The sequence below is a fragment of the Bos mutus genome, chromosome 26 (assembly GCF_027580195.1).
Source record: "Bos mutus isolate GX-2022 chromosome 26, NWIPB_WYAK_1.1, whole genome shotgun sequence".
Classification (NCBI taxonomy): Eukaryota; Metazoa; Chordata; class Mammalia; order Artiodactyla; family Bovidae; genus Bos; species Bos mutus.
This window is the reverse complement of record NC_091642.1, coordinates 35,749,729-35,767,000: the sequence shown is the minus strand read 5'-3', so window position 1 is coordinate 35,767,000 and position 17,272 is coordinate 35,749,729. Positions and strand designations below refer to the sequence as shown.

General features: G+C 41.9%; 1 protein-coding gene across 2 annotated transcripts in view; it reads left to right on the top strand.

The window, feature by feature from the left end:
- The window catches only part of PLCE1 (phospholipase C epsilon 1), a 372,454-nt gene that overhangs the window by 298,229 nt on the left and 56,953 nt on the right, over window positions 1-17,272 (top strand). For both annotated transcript variants that reach the window (XM_070363815.1, XM_070363814.1), the window contains exons 9-18: window positions 204-371; window positions 1,977-2,094; window positions 2,677-2,833; window positions 6,032-6,157; window positions 6,250-6,386; window positions 8,677-8,915; window positions 10,684-10,745; window positions 11,447-11,612; window positions 15,043-15,150; window positions 16,263-16,379. In XM_070363815.1, coding sequence (XP_070219916.1) covers window positions 204-371; window positions 1,977-2,094; window positions 2,677-2,833; window positions 6,032-6,157; window positions 6,250-6,386; window positions 8,677-8,915; window positions 10,684-10,745; window positions 11,447-11,612; window positions 15,043-15,150; window positions 16,263-16,379 — 1,398 coding nt within the window. The remainder of the gene's footprint in view (window positions 1-203; window positions 372-1,976; window positions 2,095-2,676; window positions 2,834-6,031; window positions 6,158-6,249; window positions 6,387-8,676; window positions 8,916-10,683; window positions 10,746-11,446; window positions 11,613-15,042; window positions 15,151-16,262; window positions 16,380-17,272) is intronic.

The window sequence follows — 17,272 nt, the reverse complement described above, 5'->3', positions numbered from 1 at the left end:
ACCAGGACCACAGAGGACTTGATGAAGTCCCCAACAGAGAGTCTGGACAGTTAGAAAACAGAGCCACTTGGGTGGCCAGATCATTATTCTTTGGTGACAGCCTGTGCTCCTCTGCCTCTGGGAATTTCCTGAAAGCCTTTGATACATTTACTCCCCCTTTACTCATTCTCCCCTCATGGGTTCACAGTGTGTCTCTTTTACAGGAGGATGGACGATATGAAGGCCCAACTTTGGCTCAAGCTGTAGAGCTGTTTGGTGGCAGACGATGGAGTACTCGAAACCCCAGCCCTGGGACATCAGCAAAGAGCGCTGAGAAGCCCAACACCTTGAGTATAAGCAACACCAAGAAAAAGAAGAAAATCCTTATGAGGGTAGAGTGTTACTTGTTTATTAAGCATCCAACCCAGTCATCTGGGACCACTGTATAATCTACATAACCATAAACTATTTTAGGTCATTTGGATTGGGGACAGGGTGAGATGTAAAACAAATAAAATACAAGAGCTTACCAAGTGCCCACTGGATGCCAAGCCCAGTACTAGGAACTGAGTCATCACCAGCAAAAAGTCAGGGTCCACAGAGGGACACAGAGATGCTAACAAACAGTGAGATCTGAGTAAGAGTCATTGTCACGCTGTCTGCAAAGTGCTGTGGGAGTAGAGAGAGGGAAAATAGAAGACTGGGAGTTAGGCAGGGATGGCTCCACAGAGAAGGTGAGAGGTGGGTCTTAAAGGACATATAGGATTCACCAGGCAGACAGTGCAGGGGAACGTCTGTCTGGCACAGGGGGCCCTGAGTTCAGGCTTCAGGTTGGAGCATGGGCTCTGTGGTGGGCAAAGAAAGGATAGTAAGGAACAAGGATCATATTAGGAAGGTCTTGGAGGGTCAAAAGGCTAGACCTCAATTTAAAATATATTAACAAGAGAAGCAAGTGTCCATCCGCCAATGAAGGATAAAGAAAAGGTAACATGTACATACAATGGGGATAAAAAGAGGGAAATCCTGTCATGTGTCATGTGTCAAGGTCAACGTGGATGACCTTGAGGACATTATCCTACGTGAAAGAAGTCAGTCACAAAAGGACAAATACTGCATGATTCCAGTTACAGGTATGAGATACCTAGAGTGGTCCAACTCTTAGAAACAGAAAATAGAATGGTGGTTGCCAGGGACTAAGGTGAAGGGGAAAGGGGGGGTTGTTTAATGAGTATAGAGTATCAGTTTTGCAAAAGTGAGAAAGTTCTAGAAATGTCTTGCACAACAAGATACAAATAGTTAGCACTACTTTCTCTATGGTAGACTTAAAAATGATCATGTGTGTGTTAGTTGCTCAGTTGTATCTGACTCTTTGCAAACCCATGGACTGTAGCCTGCCAGACTCCTCTGTCCATGGGATTCTCCAGGCAAGAATACTGGAATGGGTTGCCAGTTCCTTCTCCAGGGATTCTTCCTGACCGAGGGATTGAACCCAGGTCTCCCAGATTGCAGGCAGCTTCTTTACCATCTGAGCCACAAGGGAAGCATTAAAAATGGTTAAGATGGTAAATTTTGTGTTTTGTTTTATAGCATGATATATATATATATAATATATTGCTCTATATTATATATTACATTATTTATATTATCACTATAGTGCAATACATTTTCTTCATGGTTAACTGGGAGAAGGTTCCCTCTTTGCACTTGGGAGGCTGTTGATGCCTAGGTTGAACCTTATCTGCTTCATAATTCTGTCTCTGCACAGACTCCAGGGACCTCATGCCTTCTCGTGTCACCCTTTCCCCCAAGGAGTGCTGCATTATCATGAAGAACACACGGGATAAACAGAACAGGGAACACTTGGTCAGCCTTCACATAGGTCTTTACTGGTTTCACCAGGGGGCGGTGGGACTGATGGTGGATCAGTGAAAAAATAGAGACCTACCTGAGCTAGGCAGTGATGGGAAAGATAAGCACGGTGAGTCTTCTGTTCCCAGGGTGAGAGTGGAGAGGTGACGGATGATGAGATGGCCACCCGCAAGGCCAGAACACACAAAGAGAGCCGGAGCCGGAGCGGCTCTGATCCTCAAGATGTCAATGAACAAGAAGAATCAGGTAAAGCGGTATCTTCATACCTAAGGGTTTTTTAAATGGGAAAACGTGCATTTGGTTTTAAACTGAGATTTAAGTATCACAGGCCTTCTTAACTAAACTCTTATTAAATATACTTACCTTTGTTTTTAACTGAACGATGGAACCCAAAAGGTATTTCTGCAAACACAAGTTTGCAACCGTAAGTTGTACTTAGAAGAAAATACTAACTAGTTAACTTGCCCTTATTGACAAGGAATATTAGATTTGAAAGATACGATCAAATCACTGGATTAGACCAGTGATTCTTACCTCCTGGCTGGATATTAGAGCTTTTTAAAGACTCTCTGCATGCTCTAGCCACACCCAGCCCAACCGATCCAGACTCTGTCTGTGTGAGTCCAGGATATCTATGCACCAAGTTCCCCAGATGATTCTGATGTGTAGCCAGGATTGAGAACTCACCAGAATATTTTAATGCTTCTTAGACAGTAATTGCCTGTATAGATTGATTTCCTCAGACATTCGGAAGCATCTTTTCTATCTGATTTCTGGGGGAAAGTATAATCAGAGTCATTGTCTCTTTTCTGTCTTCCACTCTCACAGAGGCAAATGCCATCATGAACCCTCCCAACCCTCTCCCTTCCAGAAGAGCCCACTCCTTGACCACGACTGGGCCCCCTACCTTGGCTGCCGGGACAGTATCTCCCATCAGGCCAGTGTCCTCTCCTGTGCTGCCTGCTTCCAACAGGAGCCCAACCAGGTGGGGCCTTAACATGACAAAAAGAAGGGCCCTTTACACCATGCAGGTTGTGTAGAAGGGCATCCTCCTCCAGCGCTCTGTCGAAAGATGGTCTCTAACAATCACTTTAAAATGGAAAACCCCCCAATTTTAAAAGCTATTAATTTTCTTGACTGCATTTTCCTACTTTCTCACATTACTACTATACACACTACTTTGTGACCCCATAGACTGTAGCCCATCAGGCTCCTCTGTCCATGGAATTCTCCAGGCAAGAATACTGGAGTGGGTAGCCATTTCCTTCTTCAGGGGTCTTCCCAACCCAGGGATTGAACCCAGGTCTTCTGCTTTGCTGGCAGATTCTTTACCATCTGAGCCACCAGGGAAGCTCCTCACTTTACTATAATGGCTTCTAATTTTTTTTGACAAAGCAATCCTTCAAAGGCCAGTAACAGTAACAAAACCTGAGCTGCCAGTCTCTAAATCTTCACTGTCTGATCTAGCAGCCACCAGCCACAGGAAAGGACTCCCCCAGTGATGCAGCGCTAAAGAATCTGCCTACATAGTGGGAGCCACAGGATCCCTGGGTCAAGAAGATCCCTTGGAGGAGGGTGCAGCAGCCCACTCCAGTATTCTCGCCTGGAGAATCCCATGGACAGAGGAGCCTGGCAGGCTGCAGTCCATAGGGTCACAGAGTCAGACATGACTGAAATTACTTAGCACAGCACAGCAGCCACAAGAAAACAAAGCAAACAAAAAAAGTGAGCTGGCTATTTAAATTCAAATTTAATTAAAATAAAATTTCAGATTCAGTTCCTCAGTCACACCAGCCACATTAAAAGTGTTGCATGGCTACCACTGACCGCTGGCTACTGTATGTACTAAACAGTGCAGATAAAGACCATTTCTGTCATTGCAGAAAGTTCTATTGGATAGCACTGCTCTAAATGAAGAACACATGTTTTAATGTAAGCAATTTGATCCTCTGCTAATGGGTGAAATATATTTAACACTCTTCTCATGTATAAGGTGTACATGTCTGGAGAAATGAATGTCTTACAACCAGTTGGAGAGGTTTAGATATAATCCTAAAGCTGATATTATTGTAAATAATTTTTTAAGGTCCATGCCAATTAAAGATTTGAAACAACAACCACCCTCTTAAAAAAATATATTAAAATGAAAGTCTTTCAGAGGAATCAGAATGCCATACCATCTCCCTCAGCCCCATACTAAAGTTTAAGATATGTTGAGATTCCAGACAGAACCATGATTTAAAAAAAAAAAAAAGACATTTTATACTTTGTCAGAGAAGTGGGAGGAGGAAATGGGTCTGTACAGGTACTGGTTTAGAGACATTTTTATACACACACACTTAACACATGCATCACCCCCTCTTTTCTCCTTCTCTTCCTCCCCACATCTCCCTCCTCCCCATGTCTCTTTTTCTCTTTCCTTGCCTCTCTGTCTCTCTGGGTCTCTCTCTCTGTACCTCTCTCTTTCTCTGGGTCTCTCTCTCTCTGTACCTCTCTCTTTCTCTCTCTCTTGATAGCTTGCTATAGATAAAAACCCTACAGTAAATCCTCTTTTAAAGGGAAGCATCCTTTCACGGTGTGAATAATGAATGTAATTTCTGCATTTGGCTTAACTGGGTCACAGGTACCTGAAAACTCTTTTTACCACTTTTGCAAGGTTTGTAGGTTTGTAACAAAACTAAAGCTACAAAGAATCAGAATTCTTTGCATTATATTTCAGCCTAACCAGTATCCTGGGAAAATAAAACAGCCGCATAACTACAGTTAAGTGGCCTTTCCCTTTATTTCAATCACTTGTACACAGGAAAAGGAAAGACAAAGTAAACGAGGAAAATGTTTTCAAAGAGGTCAAAGCAGAGAGACTACCGTGCCAGATGGAAAATCAGAGGACCCTGCCATAGGAGGACAGTGGGGCCAGTAAGAGAAGACAAGGCGGGAGAAGAGAAGTCAGCCTGAATACTCTTCAAGAAGAAAGCAAGACTGAGCCCTAGGAAGGAACCGAATAGAAGAATAGAGGTTCCTAAAGTTAGAGGGAGTTGGGTGCCTACAGACAGTGGCTGGTCGGGGAACCAGAGGAAGACAGGCATGAAACATACATGTTTAAATTCAAATGAAAAACCACTTCGTTATCAGACCTTTGTCCTCTTCTTCAAGCTCTCCCCTCTGTTTCCCACCCCGTACTGGGGAATCAACAACCCAGGCCTACAAAGTATAGTACCGTAAATCTACCCATTTGTAATACTCTCCCACTAATGGCGGTGGCCTTCAGATGTCAACACAAAATAAGTTTCCATAAATAAACACTGTTGAAAGGATCAAGGTCAAGCTAGCTGTTCATTACAATATTCTCTCTATTTTCCTATAGATTTGAAATATTTTAAACATGAAAAACTAAGGACAAAACCAAAAAATGAAAAAAAAAAGATGATTTGACCAAAAACCAGCCAAAACATTTCTCATACTCTCCTCTCAAGGAACCAGCATAGGAAATAAAAAAATATTGTGAAAGCGCTAGACTGAATTTTTGACCCAGATGACTGATATTTTTATATTAAATAGATACAGCCTTGGCAGGTGCAAATATAATTCTAGGCAAGAGTTGGCTTCTTTCCACCCTTAATATTTTTGTGATTCACATTTTCCATTAGCATTAAAAACCCTTCCTTGTTTTCATCTAAAAACTGGTTAAGAAAGGAGAAAGGGAAGACATTGATACATTCAAGATTTTCTTCTTAAATGTGTTTCTATGGTTTAAAATATATGAAAACACATGAATAATTTTCCATAAGTTATAATTGCACAATGTGGGGCTCTTTTTTAAAATGACTTTTCCTCAAAACCACTGAATTTATGGTTTTTTTCCCCCCTCATTGACCTGTGGTTTCAAAGACCTGTTTTGATTTGTAGAAGAATATTAACTCAGCTTTGTGCCCTTATTAAATAGGCTGTAAACATGAAGTGGTTTCAATATATAATGTTTTATTTCCTCTGATGCAATATAGATGAATTTGGAGAGAAATGAAAAGGTGTAATAATTAAAGCAATGCTTAGAAAGAAAAGAGCCTAAACTTCAGTGACTCGCTGTCCATCGTTCTGTTCACGTTGCTAATCCGAGAACGTCTCTTAGGGCAGAGTGACAGAACCGGTCCCAGTTCTGCCCGTCAAGGCCTTGTCTTTGTTGCAGTGCTTGGAACAGCAGCAGCGGCTGGCCAGGGAAGATCAAAGGAGGGATGCAGGGCTTTCAGAGCTTCATGGTTTCAGACAGCAGCATGAGTTTCGTGGAATTTGTTGAGCTGTTCAAGTCATTCAGGTATGGCCGGCTTTCTTTTCAGCCTTTCCTCCTCTTACCCTTCCCTTGTTAAAACAAAGCTAAAGATGAGGTGTTCTCCATCCTGTGTCCAGTGTGAGGAGCCGCAAGGACCTGAAGGACCTCTTTGACATCTACGCCGTACCCTGTGACCGAGCTGGCTCTGAGGCAGCCCCCCTCTATACCAACCTGACCATTGACGAAAATATCAGCGGTCTTCAGCCTGACCTAGGTTTGTGTGACAATTTAATATTTCCTTTTGAGACCTTTCTACCTAAAAATAATTAGAGACCCAGTCATGCAAACCTTCAGCCTGTCCCACATGGCACACTACTCCCAGGAGCATGGTGAAATGCTTAGAGAATCATTTCTCTAATGGGAGTGTCATGGGGATGGTATTGTTAGCATTTTGGACTAGGAAGTTCATCATTGTATGGGTCTGTCCATAGAGTCTAGAATATATTTAACCAGTAGAGCCTTCCAGTCATTCTGACAACTAAAAACCCTTTCCCACTTATTTCCAAATGTCCACGAAGTTTGTGGCATGTCCCAGTTGGGAACTGCCAGTTTCTTCCCTACCTCCAGGGGGGTGGGTGCTCCACCCAGCGTTGGGAGCTGTCTGCCCTTTGACAGGAGGGTCTTCCCTGACCTCAGCAAAGTACTCCTGCCTGAACATTCAGGACATTTTTCCTAACGCGTAAACCAGCATCTCTATTCCTTGATCCCATTCACTGCCACCACCTTTACCATCACCACCCATGTATTTTAGGCCTATTATTTTTCTCTTCTGTTCTTGCTGGAAACCATAAACCTTTCTAAAAGGCAAAAAACAAAATGAACATAGTCCTCTTTCCTGCATTTTCTTTTTTAATTATTTAAAAACATATTGTCCTTAAGCTAAGAATACTAACCTTTTTCAGCCTTACTTATAAATGTACATAACTGTAGATTTGTCAAGTAGTTATAGTTTTCAAAAAAATAATAGACTATTTTTTTTAGGACAGTTAAGTTTACAGAAAAATGAGCAGAGTACAGAGAGTTTCTGTATGCTCTGCCTGCATACATACAGTTCCCCCCTTAGTAATTTTTTGCATTAGTGTAGTATATTTGTTCGCGAAGAGTCAGAAACGACTGAGCGACTTCCCTTTCACTTTTCACTTTCATGCATTGGAGAAGGAAATGGCAACCCACTCCAGTGTTCTTGCCTGGAGAATCTCAGGGATGGGAGCCTGGTGGGCTGCCGTCTATGGGGTCACACAGAGTCGGACACGACTGAAGCGACTTAGCAGCAGCAGCAGTATATTTGTTGAGCCAATATTGATATATTTGAAGTCCATAATTTACATTAATGTTCACTGTCTGTATTTTCTATGGGTTTTCACAGAAGTATAATGACATGTATTTGCCATTACAATAGTATACAGAATAAATAGTTCCACTGTCCTAAAGACCCGCTGTGCTCCGTCTTGTCATTCTCCTACTCTCCTCTGAACCCCTGGCAAATACTGATCTTTTTCCTGTCTCCATAGCTTTGTTTTTCCCAGAATGTCATATAGTTGGGATCATATAGTATGTATGTGGCCTTTTCAGACTAGCTCCTTTTACTGGGCAATATGTGTTTAAGGTTTCTTGATGTCTTCTTGTGGTTTGACAGCTCATTTCTTTATATTGCTGAGTAATATTTTGTTATGTGTATGCTTGGCCATTCATCTATTGAAAGACATCTTGGTTGCTTCTAAGTTTTAGCAATTATGTAGAAAGCTGCTGTAAATATTTGGTATGTGGGTGTTTTTGTGGACATAAGTTTTCAACTCACTTGGGTAAACACCTAGGACTGGAGTTGCTGGATCCTATGGTGAGCCTATATTTAGCTCTGCAAGAAACTGACTCACTGTTCTCCATGGTGGTTAGAGTGAAAATGACCGCCCATACCAAAGTGGGTGCAAATGTGGAGCAACTAGGGCATTGCTGATGGGAGGGTAAAACAGTACAGCCAGCTCAGAAGAGAATTTGGCTGTTTCTTACAAACTAGAATGTACTATTACCGTATAATCCAGCAACTGTACTCCTTGGTATTTACCCAGCTGAGCTGAAAACATATGTTCACACAGGCACCTGCACAGTTTACAGTTACACTTTTGAAGTACAGAAAAACTGTAATCTTAAGGGTACGTCTTCCATGCATGCTCAGTCATAGAAGTGGTTATTCTCAAAAACCAAAGTCTGAATTCAGCCTAAAGTCCCCGACCGAATTTACATGTTTGCATCTGATACTGAAGTTTATGGGCTTTTAGGATCATTGACCTAGCTCTCTTCATTTCTTTTATTTATTCACTAATTCATTTTTTTATCCCTTCAACTATGTGAAGCCAGGAAGAAGCACTGAGCTTGATGGCTTGTTTAGACAGATTAGTGAAGAGTTACTACAGCTTAATAGTTCCACAACACCATTATCTCCAAAACGGGCTTTATGAAAGATGCTGGCTAGCCTGTCCATGTTCTGTTCGGTGGTTCTGTTTCAGATTTGTTGACCAGAAATGTCTCAGATTTGGGATTATTCATCAAGAGTAAACAGCAGCTGTCTGACAACCAGAGGCAGATATCTGATGCCATTGCTGCTGCCAGTATTGTGACAAATGGCACTGGGGTGGAGAGCACATCTCTGGGTGTGTTTGGAGTTGGTATCCTCCAGCTCAATGACTTCCTAGTGAATTGCCAAGGAGAACACTATACTTATGACGAAATCCTCAGCATTATCCAGGTTTGTATCTTTTTTTGCGTGCAAGCACATGTGTAAGGCTTCTAACTATTCTAATTATTTTCTGCTGAACATTTACTCTTTTTATACTTCTTTCCAATGCCTTTGAAGTCTGGGGGAGAAATAGAAGGTTATTTTTTTTTTTAAATACCAAATATGTAAGTGTTCTTATTTAACATACAGTTAACATAGGTCCTAAACCTTTTTCTTTTGCTGTTGTTTAGTTGCTAAGTCATGTCCGACTCTTTTTCGATCCCATGGACTACATAGCCCACCAGGCTCCTCTGTCCATTGGTGCTTCCCTGGTGGCTCAGAGGTAAAGAATCCGCCTGCCAGTGCAGGAGACTCATCTTTGATCCCTGATTTGGGAAGATTCTCTGGAGAAGGAAATGGTAACCCAGTCCAGTTTTCTTGCCTGGGAAATCCCACAGATAGAAGAGCCTGGCGGGCTACACTCCGTGGCGCTGCAATAGTCAGATAAAACTTAGTGACTAAACACCAAGTCTTCTCTTACCCAGTGGCTACTGTAAAGAATTAGTACATGATTGTTTTTTGTTGTTCCAGCACATGCAATGGAATTGGTAGTTAGGTCATCAGCTATTTTGATTGTCTAACAAATGTTTATCAGCTTCTACTCTGGGCCTGGAAATACAGTAGTTAAGAGGATCAAGTTCCAACCTTCATAGCAGTTTACATTCTAGTGGGTGAGACAAACTATAAATGAATAAATATATCATGTGATTTCAGGTAATAATGGGCTCTGATAAAAGACTGAGCAGAGTAAGGGAATGGAGGGCTGAGAGGAGTAAGCCAAGGCCCCTTGAGGGAGGTGACACTTGGGCTGAGCCCTGAATGATTAAGCTTTGTGAGGGTCTAAGGAGACAGCTTTCCAGACAGAGAGTAGCAAGCAGAAGCCAGCTTGGAGTTTGTGAGGAATAACAAAAGCCAGAGGGACCATAGCAGACTTGATTTCAGACAGGTGGGCAGGGGCCAAACCATCCAGGCATCTTAGGCCATGGTAAGGAGTCCATGTGAGATGGGATGCTATTGGAATTTTTGAGCAGGGGAAGAAGATGATTTAAGTTTCTAAGAGGTCACTCTGGCCCCACTGGAGTATAAACTGTGCTAGGGAAGGAATGAAGGCCAGAGAAACTGGGAAGGAAGCTGTCACTGTAACCCAGAGGAAGTGGTCATGGCCTCCTCTAGGGGATGAGAGAAGAGAGGGGGCCAGATGGTTCACTGTGGCTGCGCCACATGCAACAGAATTAATCTAGGCTTTTAGCCTCCCTTGTCAATTGATTAGGAATCAGTGGATTAGCTGGCCAGCGACTGGACTTGATCACTGGCGATGCTAAAAATGTAAGATTATGGTCACATTGAGTATGCACTAAGTTCTGATGGAGCGTGAACACTGTCCTGAGTGGATCTTCACGTTTCACCTCCCACCAACTTTGTAGTAGCTGCTGTTCTGATCCCCATCTTTACCTGGATAAACTGATACTGTTTGTTTCCATATAAATCAGCTTTATTCTTTTCTCCTTCTCTTTTTTTCCCCTCTTAAATAAATATGCTTCCTATAATAAACTCACACATAATAAATGTTTTCTTTTGGACTGAAAAACTACATTTTACCACTCCATAACTAAATTAGTCCAAATATTTGGTTTAGATATTTCCTGATGAAAACAGAACAGTTTTAAAAAATGATGTGGTGGTTTTTTCCCCTTTAGTTTCCTTTACCTAAATAACACTCCTTTTGTATCCCTTGCAGAAGTTCGAGCCTAGCGTTAGTATGTGTCATCAAGGCCTAATGTCATTTGAAGGATTTGCAAGGTAACTTTTAAAATATTTTTGCCCATCATTTAAGCACGTATATTTTTCAAATAGACTCAGATACAGAGAACAAACTAGCTGTTACTAGTGGAGAGAGGGCTTGGGAGAAGGACAAGATAGGGGAAGGGGGCCTTCCCCAGTGGTCCAGGGGTTGAGACCACATTGCCAATTCAGGGGGCAGAGGTTCAATCCCTGCTGGGGGAATCTTAGTTCTGCCATGTGGTACAGCCAAAAAATAAAATAATTCTTTTTAAAAGATAGGGGAAGGGGACTAAAAGATACATATGATAAATACAAGGATTAATGTACAGCACAGGAAATATAGCCAATGTTTTATAATAGCTTTATGGAGTACAAGCTATAAAAATACTGAATCGCTATGTTGTATACCTGAAACTGGGCTCCCCAGGTGGTGCTAGTGGTATGGAATCTGCCTACCAATGCAGGAGATGTAAGAGACGCGGTTCAATCCCTGGGTCGGGAAGATCCCCTGGAGGAGGACCCACTCTAGTATTCTTGCCTGGAGAATCCCATGGACAGACAAGCCTGGCAGGCTACAGTCCATGGGGTCGCACAGAATTGGACACGACTGAAGCAACTTAGCATGCATACCTGAAACTAATATATTTTAAGTCAACTATACTTCAGAAAAGAGAGTATATAGTTTTCCTATACACGTCTGACAAAATTGTTTCCCCTAGGTTTCTAATGGATAAAGATAATTTTGCCTCGAAAAATGATGAGTCACAGGAGAACGTTAAAGAAATGCAGCTGCCCCTCTCCTACTATTACATTGAATCTTCACACAATACCTACCTCACGGGCCATCAGCTCAAAGGAGAATCCTCAGTAGAACTCTACAGCCAGGTACCGAGAATTTCACTGGGAATGTGGTTTTCATTAACCTTATTTACGTAACCCTCTGTCACAGAAAGTTGACCCCAGCCTCCTTTGATGAGTTTATATGCTGTTAATTGTGAAATGTGAGGAAACATGACGTGTGGGAAACTGGTGATATATACGGCTGTTTTCTGTCCTCTTTTTCTTTCCGTTCCCCTCCCCCCATCTATACTTAACCTTTATTCTAGGCAAAAATAAATAAATAAATAAGTAGTAGTTTGAGACTCATAGCTTTTAGATCTTGGTTAGTCTGACCTACCCCTACTAAAATTAGATTTTCCCATGAGAAAACTATCTAATCGCTTGCCTAGATGCTAAATAAATCAATATATTGTAGTGGGAAAGCATAGTAGAAAATGCAACTGTCTATGAAGTTATTCCCAGAATATTGTTTGTTTTGTTTTGCAATTTGTTAGAAAATTAATTCATCATTATGACAACCAACTTACACACACACAAAAAAAAAATCTACAAAGTGTAGGCACTATCCTTACACACTTAAATTGATGGGAATGTCCTCAAAAACTCAGAAGGGTCTCTGGACTAGAAAAAGCACATCCTTTTCACCTAAACATCCAGCTGTCAATTATCTGTATGACTGGTGCTTCTGTTGTATTTTCTGCAACACCTTTGTCTATGCAGCCTGTTTTCTGAACTCTCACAAGATGAGTTAAGTGTGGGAGGATCTAGCTAGGTCCTGTGTGTGTGTGTGTGTGTGTGTGTCCATGTCTGTGTGTTGGGGGAAGGGGTCCAAGTGTAAAAATTTTAACTGTATTTTATACATAAACACAGCACACTTGTGCTTGCTTTATTCTTCAGATTCGTCTAGATATTTCTCAAAGCATGGGTTAAACTTCTGTCCCAAAGCTTATCGGGTATGGAGTATGTCTTTTAAAGTCTAAAATTTAAGGTGATTTTATTATGAAATGAAGATGTGTTCTTAGAGTCACGATTTTCAAAATAAGTGTCTGTCAAGGGACCTCAGCTGCTGACACAGAAGGTCAGCATTAGAGGGTCCCATGCCCTGCTCCTACTGCAGCTGAAGATTTGCTCTTGTATGTGCTTTCTATATTGGCCCTCTGTTTGCGCTGAGAATTCCAAGGTTAAAAGAAGTTTCAAATCTATTGTTCTAAGGGAAAGAAATGAAATGTGTGTGTGTGTATGTGTGTGTGTGTGTGTGTATTCCAGGAAAATAAACAGGGACTGGTGTCCTAGCTTTAATTCCTACTATACTTACCTATTTGACATCAGGGAGGTTTTCTTTTTAAATTTTTTTTTTCAGGGACTTTTTCAGGGACATTTTCTTTTTAAACTCCTTAACATTACACCCCAAGCCTTTGAATAAAGCACAGAAACTCCTAAAATAGATTCACAGATGTGATTAAACCTTAAATGTGAGGCTCCCTTTTATTTCATTTCTTACCACTCTGCTGTCCCTCAACTCCTCCAATTACCTCCTAACATTCGTTACTTATGGGGTCATTGAGAAGTGAGAGAAAGCCCTGTTCTCACCTGGAATTTCCAGCCCTGGTTCTCCTCTTCTAGTGGTATGTGGAAACTTTAATGCAGACCTTTAACCTTTTCATGCTGAAAACCCATCTGGTCTGCTCCCGGTCGGTGAACGCTCTTCCCAGTGTGGCTCACTACAGAGAGCCTCACGTCCCAGCTGCCATGTTACACAACAGTTTCGGCCCAAAGCAGCACACCCCTAGATACTCTAATGCTGACAAATGCTGGGGGCTTTGGGATTCTTTACCACAGAATCAGTTGCCTGTGGGATGAGAGGTCGCCTAGGAAAACTGGGTTCTCAATGGTGGGCAATGGGAAGAATCTAGCAAGTGTCTCATATAAAAGCATTAAGGGGGATTCAACTATCTAAGTTATGTTGTAGCAACTGTAGTCGGAGAAGGCAGTGGCATCCCACTCCAGTACTCTTGCCTGGAGAATGCCGTGGACGGAGGAGCCTGGAAGGTTGCAGTCCATGGGGTCGCTGAGGGTCAGACACGACTGAGCAACTTCACTTTCACTTTTCACTTTCATGCATTGGAGAAGGAAATGGCAACCCACTCCAGTGTTCTTGCCTGGAGAATCCCAGGGACGGGGGAGCCTGGTGGGCTGCCGTCTATGGGGTCACACAGAGTCGGACACGACTGAAGTGACTTAGCAGCAGCAGCAGCAACTGTAGTGGCCACTAGCCCCCAGTTACTGGATTGCTGTTACATGGAAATAGGTATGTGGATTCTTAAATCAGAGAGTTGGCTCATTCACAGATACATATGCCTCTTAGCTTGGTTGACCCTTTTGAATATCACCATCTTTAAGATGTTCCACACATAGAGTCTATGGAAGAAGTTGATCCAAGCTAACATTACAGAGATGCCACCCAAACACATGGGTCAGGACCTCTGCTTCCAGCTTTAGATCCAGGAAAGCAAATAGGTATCATCTCATCTAATTCATTGGTCATGTTTCCTGGAGTTCTTTGCTGAGGTGGTCATGAGATAATGCATCAGAGCTTTGGGGGCAAGTGTGTTATGATTGATTACTGATGACTGCTATGGGTATGGAAAAGGGGAGCTTATGGATTTATTTGCCATCTCTGCTGTGGATGCTGTTCTAGGATTAGACAGCAAACAAATTCCTGATAACTCCTTGCTTCTACCCTTCTTACATGCTACATGTTCACAGCAAAGGTATGAGTTTGGGGCCTAAGTAGAGGAGCTTTGGGATTCCCAGGTGGCATATTGGTAAGGAACCTGTCTGCCAATACAGGAGACGTGAGACTCGAGTACAGTCCCTGGGTCAGGAAGATCATCCCCTGGAGGAGGGCTTGGCAACACTCCAGCATTCTTGCCTGGAGAATCCCGTAGACAGAGGAACCTGGCAGGCAACAGTCCACAGGGTCACAAAGAGTCAGACACGACTGAAGCAACTTAGCACCACACGCAGAGGAAGTTTTATCCTGATTAGATTCATATAAATATTTCAGTTCATTAAAGAATCAGTGTCCTCATTTCCTCATCAGCACCTGTGTCACCTCCTCTGACGTCTGCCCAGATAGAGCTCTAGCCTGGCTTTTTTGTTTCAGGATATACCATATGTAGGTCCCTTGGACCAAAGTTGATGGGAAAATGATCAAATGTTATTGCTATCAAATTTTACCTTCCACTAGTATTCAGCTCTGGTCAGCACTCTTTCCACCTTAATCTGTCCTATCCCTTCCCCACCTGTGATAAATTGTGGCCTTTGGCCAACATGCAATGTTTCTTTTCAATCTTAGGCCCTTCTGTTTTAGCCTGGAGCGTGAACACTGATATGTGGAAGCCTGTGCTGGGTTTAATTTGAGGCTTTATCTCCATTTGCTCATCTGGGGTGGATTCACTCATTGATCCCACAGGTCCTCCTGCAAGGCTGTAGGAGTGTAGAGTTGGACTGCTGGGACGGAGATGATGGAATGCCCATCATTTATCATGGACACACCCTGACAACCAAGATCCCCTTCAAGGTAATGCTTCATAACTTTCTTTAGATCAGATCACAGAGAGTCATTATCTTCATTCGTCATTTAAATAAGTGACTTTTCCAAATTATACCTTAGGTTGGGGGTTCTTATCCTGGGGCTTAAGACTTCTCCAAATTGTGGGGGTCTGCACATGCTCATTTTTCTGGGAGTTGATCTAAAACTCTCCTTAGATTCCCATTCAACCAAAGTTTAGTAACCATTACCTTAAATTAGTTATCATGTAATAATGTTATTGCAATTTTTGTATCATAAAATGATATATAAAAGGCAGGAGTTGTTCCTTGCTGTAAGAATTAAAGATCATTTTTCCTGGTGTTCTGCTGACAAAGGCCAACATCATGTGTCTGGGGAGGATGAAATAACATTCTAAAGTAATGAGAAATGATTCCACCTCGGGAGATTGATCGCCCAGGAAGACTGGTCTCACTGTATTATGATGTCAGTTTCTAGGCAGTTTATTTGTTCATTGTTCAATTATAAACCTCAATCAGAGGGTCTTTGGCTGTGGCATCATTTTGTTTTTTCTGAACTCTAACTGGACTGAGAAGGAATATTACTATTTCTGTCTTACATATGAAGATAATGGCTAAAATATATTTTCTCTTCAACTCATTTTCCTATTCAGCCTTCTTTAAACGTTTTGTGCCTTGTGCTGAGGAAAAGAGGGATTGATAACTGTTTATGTACATACATAAATACAGGTGATATATGTCTTATTGCCCCAAGTAGATTTGATTGTAAACTCCTTGAAAGCAGGAAAATATCTTATGCATCATTATTTTTGATACTGTAACTAAAACAATGTATCTTACCTATAATATACTCATATATATATATTGATTTGTTAAATTGACAATACTGACAACTGTTCTTCATAGTATGTGAACAATACTTAATATGAATAGTTTAATGTCTTTATAGGAAATAACCTATTGTATTGATTAACTTGAAAATATATTTAAAAAGATAGAAACCACTTTGGCCAGAGTCTTCTGCATACACCAAGTTAGATGCTTTCTGTGGCTATTAGTACCTTGCTTCCTGACACCCTGGGCAGATATCTGAGCTCTGATGAGACTTTTCGGCCCTCACAGGAAGTGGTTGAAGCCATCGATCGCAGTGCCTTCATCAACTCTGACCTACCCATCATCATATCGATTGAGAACCACTGTTCATTGCCTCAGCAACGAAAAATGGCAGAAATTTTCAAGGTAAGGTATTAGCTAAGTGACAGGATGGTGGCTTGGTCTTTGTCTTGTTTGACTATTGTTGAGCTTAATTTGGGGCCACCGTGGACCACACCACAGCTGGGCCTCAGCTGTAAAACATGTATAGTTAGATCCCTCAGACCTGAGAAATGGGGATGCCCCTGTGAGTTTGGGGCTCTCTCTTGAGGGGTTCATCTTTTCAGCTAGTGATTGAAGCATTCTTCTGTGGTCTTCTGGCAATTTCTAGAAAGCCTTCAGAGGTAAAAGAAGACCAACTCTCCAACACTTTTGGAATCACAAATCAGGGGTGCCAGGATGTCATCTGTCAGTTATATATAGAAAAGCTGAAAATATTTAAGGGCAAAGAAGTCAAATCTTCTTGTGGCCCAACTTCAGGTACAGAGATCCATGTTGGCAAAGAGGTTAGACTGGCCACAACAATTGCTGTTAGCACCCAGCTGTTCCTTATGCAAAGAAACTATAATACAAACAGATTTAAAGGCAGATACTCCAGTATACTTCCCCCTTCCTCCACTGGTAGAGGCATTTATGGGAATATGGCTCTCAGTGGTAGGGAGGGGCATGGAGAGAAGAAAATGTTCCCAAATACAAAACTAATGCCAACAAAACTAATTAGCCTTTCATATTGCCTTTTCTTTGGCATCATTTAGAATGATGGTCTCTAAACTTTTTTTTAAAATAATGTTATTTATTTATTTTGTGTGCCAGGTTTTCTCCAGTCACAGCAAGTGGGGTCTATTCTCCAGTTGCAGTGCATGGGCTTCTCATTGTGGTGGCTTTGCTTTTTGCAGAACACAGGCTCTACGGCGCAAGGGCATCAGTAGGTTAGGCCTGTGGGCTCAATAGTTTTGGCTCCTGGGCTCTAGAGTGTGACT